Source organism: Coregonus clupeaformis, chromosome 23 (genome assembly GCF_020615455.1).
Source record: "Coregonus clupeaformis isolate EN_2021a chromosome 23, ASM2061545v1, whole genome shotgun sequence".
Taxonomy (NCBI): Eukaryota; Metazoa; Chordata; class Actinopteri; order Salmoniformes; family Salmonidae; genus Coregonus; species Coregonus clupeaformis.
The window spans coordinates 39424068-39437282 of NC_059214.1; the positions used below are offsets into that span (position 1 = coordinate 39424068).

The following is a 13215-nucleotide window of genomic DNA, read 5'->3' on the forward strand; positions in this document are numbered from 1 at the left end:
GCGGGGTCTAGGACTGTATGTCTGGGGTGAGGCTGGGTCTGGGGTTGAGTCTGGGTCTAGGTCTGTATGTCTGGGGTTGAGGCTGGGTCTGGGGTTGAGGCTGGGTCTAGGTTTGTATGTCTGGGGTTAGGCTGGGTCTGGGGTTGAGTCTGGGTCTAGGTCTGTATGTCTGGGGTTGAGGCTGGGTCTGGGGTTGAGCCTGGGTCTAGGTCTGTATGTCTGGGGTTGAGGCTGGGTCTAGGTCTGTATGTCTGGGGTTGAGGCTGGGTCTAGGTCTGTATGTCTGGGGTGAGGCTGGGTCTGGGGTTGAGCCTGGGTCTAGGTCTGTATGTCTGGGGTTGAGGCTGGTTCTAGGTCTGTATGTCTGGGGTTGAGGCTGGGTCTATGTCTGTATGTCTGGGGTGAGGCTGGGTCTGGGGTTGAGGCTGGGTCTAGGTCTGTATGTCTGGGGTTGAGGCTGGGTCTAGGACTGTATGTCTGGGGTGAGGCTGGGTCTGGGGTTGAGTCTGGGTCTAGGTCTGTATGTCTGGGGTTAAGGCTGGGTCTGGGGTTGAGGCTGGGTCTAGGTTTGTATGTCTGGGGTTAGGCTGGGTCTGGGGTTGAGTCTGGGTCTAGGTCTGTATGTCTGGGGTTGAGGCTGGGTCTAGGTCTGAATGTCTGGGGTTGAGGCTGGGTCTAGGTCTGTATGTCTGGGGTTGAGGCTGGGTCTAGGTCTGTATGTCTGGGGTGAGGCTGGGTCTGGGGTTGAGCCTGGGTCTAGGTCTGTATGTCTGGGGTTGAGGCTGGGTCTAGGTCTGTATGTCTGGGGTTGAGGCTGGGTCTAGGTCTGTATGTCTGGGTTGAGGCTGGGTCTGGGGTTGAGGCTGGGTCTAGGTCTGTATGTCTGGGGTTGAGGCTGGGTCTAGGGTCTGTATGTCTGGGGTTGAGGCTGGGTCTAGGTCTGTATGTCTGGGGTGAGGCTGGGTCTGGGGTTGAGGCTGGGTCTAGGTCTGTATGTCTGGGGTTGAGGCTGGGTCTAGGTCTGTATGTCTGGGGTTGAGGCTGGGTCTAGGTCTGTATGTCTGGGGTGAGGCTGGGTCTGGGGTTGAGGCTGGGTCTAGGTCTGTATGTCTGGGGTTGAGGCTGGGTCTAGGACTGTATGTCTGGGGTGAGGCTGGGTCTGGGGTTGAGTCTGGGTCTAGGTCTGTATGTCTGGGGTTGAGGCTGGGTCTGGGGTTGAGGCTGGGTCTAGGTTTGTATGTCTGGGGTTAGGCTGGGTCTGGGGTTGAGTCTGGGTCTAGGTCTGTATGTCTGGGGTTGAGGCTGGGTCTAGGTCTGTATGTCTGGGGTTGAGGCTGGGTCTAGGTCTGTATGTCTGGGGTGAGGCTGGGTCTGGGGTTGAGTCTGGGTCTAGGTCTGTATGTCTGGGGTTGAGGCTGGGTCTGGGGTTGAGGCTGGGTCTAGGTTTGTATGTCTGGGGTTAGGCTGGGTCTGGGGTTGAGTCTGGGTCTAGGTCTGTATGTCTGGGGTTGAGGCTGGGTCTAGGTCTGTATGTCTGGGGTTGAGGCTGGGTCTAGGTCTGTATGTCTGGGGTTGAGGCTGGGTCTAGGTCTGTATGTCTGGGGTTGAGGCTGGGTCTGGGGTTGAGCCTGGGTCTAGGTCTGTATGTCTGGGGTTGAGGCTGGGTCTAGGTCTGTATGTCTGGGGTTGAGGCTGGGTCTAGGTCTGTATGTCTGGGGTGAGGCTGGGTCTGGGGTTGAGCCTGGGTCTAGGTCTGTATGTCTGGGGTTGAGGCTGGGTCTAGGTCTGTATGTCTGGGGTTGAGGCTGGGTCTAGGTCTGTATGTCTGGGGTGAGGCTGGGTCTGGGGTTGAGGCTGGGTCTAGGTCTGTATGTCTGGGGTTGAGGCTGGGTCTAGGTCTGTATGTCTGGGGTGAGACTGGGTCTGGGGTTGAGGCTGGGTCTAGGTCTGTATGTCTGGGGTTGAGGCTGGGTCTGGGGTTGAGGCGGGGTCTAGGACTGTATGTCTGGGGTGAGGCTGGGTCTGGGGTTGAGACTGGGTCTAGGTCTGTATGTCTGGGGTTGAGGCTGGGTCTGGGGTTGAGGCTGGGTCTAGGTTTGTATGTCTGGGGTGAGGCTGGGTCTGGGGTTGAGTCTGGGTCTAGGTCTGTATGTCTGGGGTTGAGGCTGAGTCTGGGGTTGAGGCCGGGCCTACTGTAGGTTTGTATGTCTTGGGCCCTTGTTCATGTGAACACTGGATGCTCTCTGAAACAAAAACCTCATGCTCTCTCTCCCTCACCCTTCTTTCCACCCTCCCTCCCTCCCTCCCTCCCTCCCTCCCTCCCTCCCTCCCTCCCTCCCTCCCTCCCTCCCTCCCTCCCTCCCTCCCTCCCTCCCTCCATCTCCTTCACTCACTCTCTCCCATAGAGCTCCAGTATAATCTGACAGCAGACACGCACCACAAGGAGTCCTTCCCCTCGCGTTTCCATTTCCACGGAAACGGGACGTCCAACGCTACAACAGGGCGGGTCAAGATCAGACATGACCAGCTGACCTGCGTCCCCCACCAGGCCTTCATGAGGGTGAGTAAGAGGTCAGGGGTTAGGGGTCGGGATGTGGGAGTCAGCAGCTGTAACCACTGAGAACTGTTGCCAGTTATGCAATGACTTCAGGTCAGTTTAGAACCCCAGCCCAGACATTATAATCACTAATTCAGAGTCAGTTATTGTAAGACCCTATGCATGGCATCATTCTGCTTGACATCAAAGCACTGACCTCAAGTCAGTTTAGACTGTGGAGTCAATTATTAAAATATCATCATGCTACTGATATAGATCAAATTACTGACTTCAGGTCAGGTCAGCATGCTACTGATAGAGTTCAAAGAACTGACTTCAGGTCAGGTCAGCATGCTACTGATAGAGATCAAAGCACTATGAGTCAGTAGAGTAGAGGGACATTAGGCATGGTTTGATGGTCATAGACCTGTTTTACCTTTCAGACGATGACTGGTTTGTTATCAGGATGGACCATCAGTTGGTTAGCAACTGCGTCAGCAACCAATGACTCATTCAGTCTAGGTCTGATAAAAGGGTCTAATAAGATGGACAGTAGGTGACGTTGGGAAGTCCAGAACAACGTATCACTTTACATGGGAAGGAGCATAGTGAACTGGATAATAATAAAGGGGTACTGGGAGGAAAGGAGGGGGGTGGAGGGGAGCCCCTCTGGACTCTCTCTCGCTCTCTCTCTTTCTATCTATCTCTCTCTCTCTTTCTATCTCTCTCTCTCTCTCTCTCTCTCTCTCTCTCTCTCTCTCTCTCTCTCTCTCTTTCTCTTTCTCTCTCTCTCTCTCTCTCTCTCTCTCTCTCTCTCTCTCTCTCTCTCTCTCTCTCTCTCTCTCTCTCTCTCTCTCTCTCTCTCTCTCTCTCTCTCTTTCCCTCATTCTAATCAGGGCCATCTAAGCTAGCTCATGTTTTAACCCATGCACTAATTAATGGATGTCTCTCTTTGTGCTGGGCCATACTGGGCTGTTCTTATTAATAGCTAGAGATGGAGTTATTGGAGACCATAAACCAGCATCATCATCTGTCAGAGGAAATCCCAATGAGGGTGTGTGTGTGTGTGTGTGTCTGTGTATTTTTTAAGTGTAATTAATGGGCAATGGCAGTAATGAATGTTATAAACAGACGTAACAGTACAGCAGTACAGAGGACTGGTAGGGGAATGTGACTGACTGATGTGACATGGGATATAGTGGGGCTAATAGTGGCTCAGGGGCTTTTGCCTTGTCTTTTGGTCGTCCATTTTAGAGTTTAGCTGTTGTGTAGGTATATTCCGCCACCCACAACAGTACAGACATGAGTCAGTGTGTAATTGTAATGTTGTTTATGTTAATGAATGGCCTCTGGGGAGTGTGTTTTCCATGTGTACAGAGAGAGAACACAACATGCTGTTACTCGGTTGTGACCAAACCAAACCTCATAGAAAGCTTTGCATGCATAGCTAATGAACCGCTAGTTTATAGCTGCTATACGTGCTCACTGATAAAAGGAGAAAGGGTGGGACATAGGAATCATGGTCTCGTTCTATAGATACCATTCTTCACAATGTTATGTATTCAATCATTAAGCCATAGAAATGTATAACAGTCCTTTTTTGGTATCATAACATTATGACTTAGTCAGAACACCTTTAGCAACAATTTAGCAACAGCTAAAATATACATCTTTGTCTTCAATAAAAACTGTATGTCAGAATTAGGAGATGACTGTAGTTTGCTGTCCATCCTTAAGCTAAAGGCATGCGTCTGAGCTGGAGGAGAGGCTCTTCGGGACATCTGCAGTGGCCACAAGCCAACTCTTTTAGTGGGACAGACAGCACAGGACACTGTAACATTATGCCAGAGCACAGGCAGGCCCCCACAACAACCTACCCCAGAACATAAATTAGCACAGTCAAGCAAGAAGCTCCCCTCTTCTCAAGGTTGTATGTAAATTAATCCTTTCATTTTCTCTTTCTCTTTACCTCTTGTAGAAAGATGTCCAAGATATCTTCACGCCCATCCGTTTTGAGGTGACGTACGCCCTCAGAGAGCACACTGTCCATAACGGGGGATCCACTTTTCCTGCTCTGAAACCCATACTGCAGCAGAGAGGGGAACACGGTAACCTGGTGGCCAATAAGGTGAGTCTCATAGGCCCAGTTTTCCAGACACAGATTAAGGCCTAGATTCAATCAGATCAAGCATTAACCGGCAATAGCGGACACATTTTACATTTTAGTCATTTAGCAGACGCTCTTATCCAGAGCGACTTACAGGAGCAATTAGGGTTAAGTGCCCAAGGGCACATCAACAGATGTTTCACCTAGTCGGCTCAGGGATTAGAACCAGCGACCTTTCGGTTACTGGCACAACGCTCTTAACCACTAAGCTACCTGCGGACACCCGCGTAGCTGATGTTTTGGCGGTGTCGGAGGTGTAACTGAGTTGGAGCGGTCAAATCGGTGAGCAGATGCAGATCATTGTCACGAAGCCACACCCATCTCACTCGCGTTAGAAGTTCAGAATGAGAAAGTGTAGGCTATACAGAAATAATGATGCTCAAATTGAAAATCATTAAACAAAATAAATAATGAGGATTTATATCATCCTTATCGAGGTGTAGATTATCTCACATTCCAGTGTTCCAATTTGTAAACAAGGCTGCATGGGATTTCTCTTAATGCGAATCCATGCAGCCAATGGAAAAACTATCATTTTGATGTCATGGATGGTCAGTCCTTGTATCCATAGCTCTGTCTATGAATTTGAGAGTGGTTGCATTTTTCCTATCTCTCAGCTTTTCAACGAAACGGAGCCGGGGTGATCGCTTTGTTATTGTTTCAATTAAAGGATTCTAGCTTTAAGAATCATGCTCTATGGAGAATCTACATTGAAAGTGCTCTTTTGCCCAGGTACTAGGCTTAATCTGCGCTACAGTTCTCCACTCATATTGATGCATGTTATGGTAGAGGATTCATAACTGTACGGAAGGCCCCATCATCTTACACTTTGTTTGGACCTTTCTTCTCTACAGACAATGTTTGCTCGGTACTGTTCATTGGCCAACTGCTCAACCAATCTGCAGGTCTCTGCTCAACTGGTGTTACCACAGTAAGTACTGTAGCATTTCATCATGTTCAATTACAATATGTTCAGGTGTTTTCTTTTTCTCACAACCTTTTGTCTTGAAGCTTTGACTTTCTATTTCTCATCTCTGCTGTGGACAAAGCTGAGCTCTTGAAACAAACAGTATTTCTGGAGGGAAAACAACCTTCATAGGACCTAGATCAGGTGTTGTCGGTAGAGCCTCCATTACAACAATATGGTCACACTTCCCCTTAAACGCTTAACCGCCAGGCTATTTTAGCCTGTACCTCCCAGATAATAATACATTATCTGATTATTCATGAGGCGTGTGTGTGTGTGTGTGTGTGTGTGTGTGTGTGTGTGTGTGTGTGTGTGTGTGTGTGTGTGTGTGTGTGTGTGTGTGTGTGTGTGTGTGTGTGTGTGTGTGTGTGTGTGTGTGTGAGTGCGTGTGCTTGCGTTCTTTTGTGCAGACTTGTGAGCCCCTCAGTGTTGGTGGTGTCAAGGAAACACACACACCCCACCACCCACTATAGGCCCTGGTCAAAAGTAATGCACTATGTAGGGAATATGGTGCCATTTAGGATGCAGCCCTAGTCTCAGTGCCAGCTCAGTTCAGTTCCCCTCCCTAAGTTGTGGTTACTAATTTCCTGCTGTAAAGCCAGGAAACCAGCACGTCCCAGATGGCACCCTATTCCCTATGTAGTGCACTACTTTTGACCAGGGCCCATAGAGATATAGGGAATAGGGTGCCATTTGGGACATGTTGGTTCTCTGTGGTCCTCTGTAGCTCAGCTGGTAGAGCACGGCGCTTGTAACGCCAAGGTAGTGGGTTCGATCCCTGGGACCACCCATACACAAAAATTTATGCACGCATGACTGTAAGTCGCTTTGGATAAAAGCGTCTGCTAAATGGCATATTATTATTATTATTATTCTCTCTGTTGTTTCTAAAACTGTCACTGTTTAGTCTGCTGGTCTCCTCTGAAATCATGAGGCTGGCACTTTTTGGAAAGTTATACGACTCAAATCTAGTGAAGTATGAAATAAGGTGTTTTGTTGTATGACTGAAGTCAATTGAAGTAAGGCAATTGCCTGCACAAGAGGGTATGATTAATTATGGTTTTAGCACAGATGTGGGCTAGTCACAGGTATAAGGAGAGAGCCTTTCAGTTTTATAATTAAGCAATAAGGCCAGAGGAGGTATGGTATATGGCCAATATACCACGGCTAAGGGCTGTTCTTACACACGACGCAATGCGGAGTGCCTGGATACAGCCATTAGCCGTGGTATATTGGCCATATACCACAATCCCCCAAGGTGCCTTATTGCTATTGTAAACTGGTTACCAACGTAATTAGAACCATACAAATGTATTTTCTACGGTCTGATATACCACAGCTTTCAGCCGATCAGCATTCAGGGCTCAAACCACCCAGTTTATAATAAGACTGTTGTTATTGCAGGAGACACAACAACATGCCGTACTTTGCACTTGGCAATGGGAAGACCATCATGTTGAACACAGCCCTGGTGAACACTGGAGATGATGCATTCCTCCCCAGACTCCAGCTCCGATTCCCCAGTAACCTGCACTACATCAAAGTGCTTGACACAGTAAGTGTTTGATTGATGTATTTATTTATGTGATGATTACCCAAAGTTATTCAAGTTCTCATATGATCACCAATGTAATTTAGACGTTGTTGCACTGACAGTTCAAGAAAAACACACACAATGCTGTGAAAAAGCAGAAGAATCTGTGCCCTCTTGGATTGCAATAAGTAACTCACACAATCCCATGATCTATCTGTTATTGTTTTCAGGAGGAGAAGTTTGTGAGCTGTGACATTTCAGAGGAGAACAAGACAATAGTAGGAGTGGATTGCAGTGTGGGAAACCTGTACCTCAGCTCTGGGGCCAAGGTGGGTTTCACACTCAATCGTACTCCAACCTTACTCCAATGTTACTCTTACATTACTCTAACACTACTCCAATGTTATACTCCAACCTTACTCCACTGTTACTCCATTAAACTGGATCTGAGTATTCTCACTGCTTGTTGGAAACACCATCAGCTGATGACTAATTTGAACTAATTACTCAGACCAATTTATTTAGTTAGGTGCCAATGTTCCTGCTGTTTTCAAGGTGGTGTCTTATTTTCCACAGCTTCTGCTGTTGTCTTGCTTGGTAGCTAATGAGACTCTCCGTCTTTTCTGCAGGTCAATATCAGTTTTCTGTTGGATGTGAACCAGAGTAGTAGTGTTGGTGACGTTAGCATCTTCATCAACGCTAGTGGGTAAGTACAGACCCACCTTTGTTGAATGATCCTGCAGTGTTATTGAGCGCAATGTTTCGACCCAAAGGTCTTTGTCAGTATCTTTCTTTCATGACTTTTGCAAGTAACTGCTTTTGCAAGTAAGTGCTTACACTACTTCTGACCTAAGAGCAGATCTCCTAATCCCCGAACACATTCTCTCTCCGAAATACATGAAATAATCAAATCACAGGAGGCCGGTGGCACCTTAATTGGGGAGGACAGGCTCCTAGAAATGTCTGGAACTGAATTAAATAGAATGGTATTGAACTCATCAAACACATGGTTTCCATGGTTTCCATGTGTTTGATACCATTCCATTTACTCCATTCCAGACATTATTATGAGCTGTCCTCCCCTCAGCAGCCTCCTGTGAATCTAATGGCATGTTTTTGAAACTGACGTCTTGTTACAATGTCGGTGACGTCTTGCTACTGGCCAGCCTTATTAAACCAAACAGGCAAACAGAGAATTGTAAAACAGCCCAGTGAGACACAGTGAGATATGATGTAGTTAGTTTATGTGTTTGTTCTGTTGTTAGGGGAACAGGAAACACAAAGTCTGAGTTAGCTGAACCCTTCAAGTCAGAGGGTGCTGCAGGTTCCCTCTTTTGGGTTCTGTCCCGTAGTTGTTAGATTGTGTGGTTAAGAAATACTTCTGGCATTCTGTGTTTTGTCATTTGGGTAAATAATGGCTTTGGAATGTTTGGCCGTTCCAGAACACTCTAGAACAGGGGTGTCAAACTCATTTTAGCTCAGGGGCCACATGGAGGAAAATCTATTCCCAAGTGGGCCGGACCGGAAAAATCATGGTATATATAACTTAAAAACAACAACTTCAGATTGTTTTCTTTGTTTTAATACGATCAACATACAACATAAAGCTGGAGCCTGAGGACAGTGTGTCCAAAATAGTACAAGCACAACATCACTATTAATCATAAAACACGTCAAGTTTATTTGAAAATTCTAAAGAAAAAGAACACACAAACACACACTGCCTCAGTGATTAACAGAACTGTTTCACAGATCACAGAACTATATCAGGGTGTCATTTCTCAGGCAGAAATGTAGATGCAAATAATGAAATCCTGTTCCCCAAACAAGTGCAAGAACCACAGAGTCAAGAATAGGTTAAATATACAAATAAAATAAAATCAATTAAAAACAATAGCACATCAACATAAAAACATATAAACATAAATCTGAAAGCGTTGCTCAAACTCCCGTAACAGTCCCGTTATTTTATCTTTGAACGGCTTCATGTCTGCCACATGTTGGGTCGCGCACACATTTTTCAGACAGGGGAAGTGAGCTGCATCACCACCGGCAAGTTGCGTCTCCCACAATGACAGCTTCAACTTGAAAGAACGTATGCTGTCATAATACTGCGTGACAACTTTGTTGCGCCCTTGCAGCTGTTTGTTGAAGTTATTCAGGTGCTCTGTAACATCCACCATAAATGCAAGGTCCTGCATCCATTCTGCGGAATGAAATTCTAACACTGGTTTGCCCTTTTCTTCCATGAACTGTTCAATTTCTTCTCGTAAATCAAAGAAACGCCTCAGCACAGCACCTCGGCTTAACCATCTTACCTCAGTGTGGTATGGCAGGCCATAGATGTGGTCTTTCTCTCTGAGAAGGCTGTCAAACTGACGGTGATTCAGGCTTCTGGATCGGATGAAATTAACAGTTTGGATGACCACCTTCATGACGTTATCCATCTTTAATGACTTGCAACACAAAGCCCCCTGGTGCAAAATACAGTGAAAAGTCAAAAATCACGTCCTCCATTTGCAGATTGCACTTTCTCTCTGAACTTTGTCACAACGCCTGCTTTTTTCCCGATCATTGAGGGCGCACCATCTGTAGCCAGGCTGACAGCGCGGGACCAGTCCACTCCGACCCTGTCCAGCGCGCCGACGAGTGCGGTAAAAATATCAGCTGCTGTTGTTGTATCTGTCATCGGCACCAACTCCACGAACTCCTCGGTGACGGTCAATGTGTCATCAACTCCGCGGATGAAAATGGCCAGTTGTGCAACATCTGTAATGTCCGTGCTTTCATCAATTGCAACCGAAAACGCAATAAATGACTTTACTTTTTGCTTCAACTGGCTGTCCAAATCCACTGAAAGATCGGAAATCCTGTCTGCAACTGTGTTTCTTGTCAGGCTGATATTTGCAAAAGCCTGCCGCTTTTCAGGGCACACAATCTCCGCTGCCTTCATCATGCATGTTTTTACAAATTCACCCTCACTAAATGGTTTTGAAGCCACTGCGATTTCATTAGCAATGAGGTAGCTAGCTTTCACTGTAGCGTCACTGATGTCTCGGCTGTGAGTAAACACAGACTGCTGTTTCTTCAGACCCGCCAACAGTTCATTCACCTTCTCTCATCTCCGCTGTCCTTGAAAGTTGTCATATTTGTCGGCATAAAGACTCACATAGTGGCGGGACTGAAGGTTATATTCTTTCAGCACTGCAACATGCTCTGAACACACCAAACATACAGCTTTCCCATTCAATTCCGTGAATAAATAGAAGGATGACAATTTTTCTTGGAACACTCTGCACTCTACGTCCACTTTTCTCTTTTTGACAGAGACATATTGGGGCAATGAGGGTGCCAAAGCACATAATGTTAAAAGTAGAAGCCGTAATAAATATTGCGGGCAAAACAAAGTAGCTCATTGGCTGCACGTGCTTGACCTACTTGCTCTGCCCCGGTATAAACAGTTTGCTTGCTTAACACAATTGCTATTGCGCCATCCAGTGGACGCAATTGGAACAGCAGTTTATTTTATTGAAAAATTGCAGCGCATTTTTATACTTGACAAAATTATTATTAATGTTTTTTATTATTATTATTTTTTTTAATCATCTCGCGGGCCGGATTAAACCCGTTTGCGGGCCTGATCCGGCCCGCGGGCCGGACGTTTGACACCCCTGCTCTAGAACATTCCATGTTTGAACTTAACTGGAGTTTTGTTCAAAGACGATAAATATGAAGTTACTAAGACCTGACTTCCTTCAAACATATTTTGAACAGCATTTGAATTGGATCAAAGGTAGTTAATGTTATAAACTCCTCTTTAAGGGCCCAATTCAATCAGATTCACATAGGTGATGTTTTGACTTGTCGGAGGTGAAACTGCATTAGAGCTGTCAAATCCACAAGCACCTCCCAGCATTATACCTAAAGCGGACATTGCCCTTGGCTGCACGGAGTCACATTAAGAGAAATCCCATGCAGCCTTGTTTGCAAGTTCGAACACTGGAATGTGAGATGTAATCTACATTATTTTGCTTTGAGTCCTTTACCAGTATAATGGCATGAGCTATGTTATTAGGCCTGCATCACTATACAATGTAATCAAAATAGATAATTTATTATTTTATCTTACATTGTGTCTTTTCCAGGGACAATTATGAAAACGAGGATCTTCTGCACGACAACTCTGCCACTTTGATGTTACCACTGAGATATGGAGTAGATGTCAACATCCATGGGTAAGACATTGATTTACAGCAGGGGTAGGCAACTAGATTCAGCCGCGGGCTGATTTTTGTTGGGGTGGTTTGTACACCTGACCACAACTAAGCCCAAAAAGAGATTGTATTTGAAAATAACAATCATTTCATTACTTCATTGCATTGATACACGATCAAATATCTTTTTTTAATTCATGGGAATACTTAGGAACAGATTTCCTAAATAATTTTTTTTTGCTGAATTCCTGGGGATTTTACAGTCTTTTTGACCAAAAACTATTTTTACTAAAAACTTTGGGGGACCAAAACAGACCACCCGAGGGACGGTTTTGGCTCGCGGGCCGCCTGTTGTCGACCCCTGATTTTACAGTAACAAAGACAGTTCCTTGCTCTTCATTGGCAGTATATATAAACACATATTATTGTAATTCATAAGATAATCACTGCTCTCCTTTGCAGGTTTATGACTCCAACATCCTTTGTATTTGGTGACCAGGAGCCTATTCCAGTTGATTGCTACACAGAGGCATTCAATTACACTTACAAGGTATGTACAGTACACACTTATGAGAGACTGATAGACTCACTAGAGCTTAGTTGGAGATTTTGAATGAATTAACGAGTTTATACTGACCTAATACCTGTGTACTTTCCTCCACTTGACAGGTTGTCAATATTGGTCCAAGCAAATCTCTCAACACGATAGTGGAGATTGATATTCCCAAGATCCTATCGCCATATCCATACAGATTACTCCACATCACAGACTTCCAGGTATGTTTGGGAATATTCATAACTTGTCACATGGATGTCTATTTATAAACGTTTAACTAGATTATAGTTATATTATTATATTTTTCTGTTATTCAACTTTTCTATTCTACTTAATACAGTATGAGCATGTTTGCATTGTGATATAAGCATACATTAATTAATGTTTAACTTTATTTTCCATCTGTCAGACGTCTCTTGGAGAATGCTCCATTAAAAACGGCTCCATTGCAGTGGAGGATGACTGTGAGGTGCCACAGTCCTCTTTCATCAAAGAACTGGTCTTCTTCTTCTCCAAAACCAGCAAACGCAAAATGGTAAATACCACCCCCTACATACTCCTCCCATCTGATATATAGTTATCTATACCACTCATTTTGTTGAGGAAGTGGCATTCCAATTGAGTGTCCTTTGTCCTTATTTCAGCATTACCATTGAATTGCTGATTGTTGTATGTTTGTATATTTCCTGTCCTTTTTTATTGTGAGAGCTTAGATGAGGAAGATTTCCAATGTATCCATTACACATAAAATAAAATATAACCTTGAATTTGAACCTTTCTCTCCAGTTCTGTGCCCATGGTGACGGCCTGTGCCTGACTCTCGAGTGTAGACTAGGAGACATGGATATCGGGAAAGAAGCCTCCATTCACATGGAAGTGAAGCTGAACCCTACCGTTCTACAGCTCTCACCTGTAAACACTTCACTTCTGCTACACATACACTTGTAAATCTCATAAATGTACCTGTGTGTGTACGGGATGGTCTGAGTGTTCCCCCCCTTTCTTGTCATTCTATTTCTATTGTCTACTCAAGTTGATTTCCCTCCCCTCTCTTCTCAGGGTCGTCATGGAGTGATGCTGATGGAGAGTACTGGCATCATCACATCACCAAGGGAGGACCCTCAAACCATCCTCCTACAGCAGATCCCTATCGCTCAGGTAAGTAAAAGTGAATCTTATACAGTAGTCTTATGGAGAATACACTCATTACGATTTATATACTATGTCCCTTTTCCACAATT

General features: G+C 45.3%; 1 protein-coding gene across 1 annotated transcript in view; it reads left to right on the forward strand.

The window, feature by feature from the left end:
• The window catches only part of LOC121536974 (integrin alpha-4), a 31383-nt gene that overhangs the window by 16364 nt on the left and 1804 nt on the right, over nt 1–13215 (forward strand). Inside the window, exons 15-26 of the mRNA XM_041844669.2 lie at nt 2406–2560; nt 4515–4664; nt 5558–5634; nt 7075–7225; nt 7435–7533; nt 7834–7910; nt 11350–11439; nt 11881–11968; nt 12088–12195; nt 12384–12509; nt 12761–12886; nt 13034–13132. Coding sequence (XP_041700603.1) covers nt 2406–2560; nt 4515–4664; nt 5558–5634; nt 7075–7225; nt 7435–7533; nt 7834–7910; nt 11350–11439; nt 11881–11968; nt 12088–12195; nt 12384–12509; nt 12761–12886; nt 13034–13132 — 1346 coding nt within the window. The remainder of the gene's footprint in view (nt 1–2405; nt 2561–4514; nt 4665–5557; nt 5635–7074; nt 7226–7434; nt 7534–7833; nt 7911–11349; nt 11440–11880; nt 11969–12087; nt 12196–12383; nt 12510–12760; nt 12887–13033; nt 13133–13215) is intronic.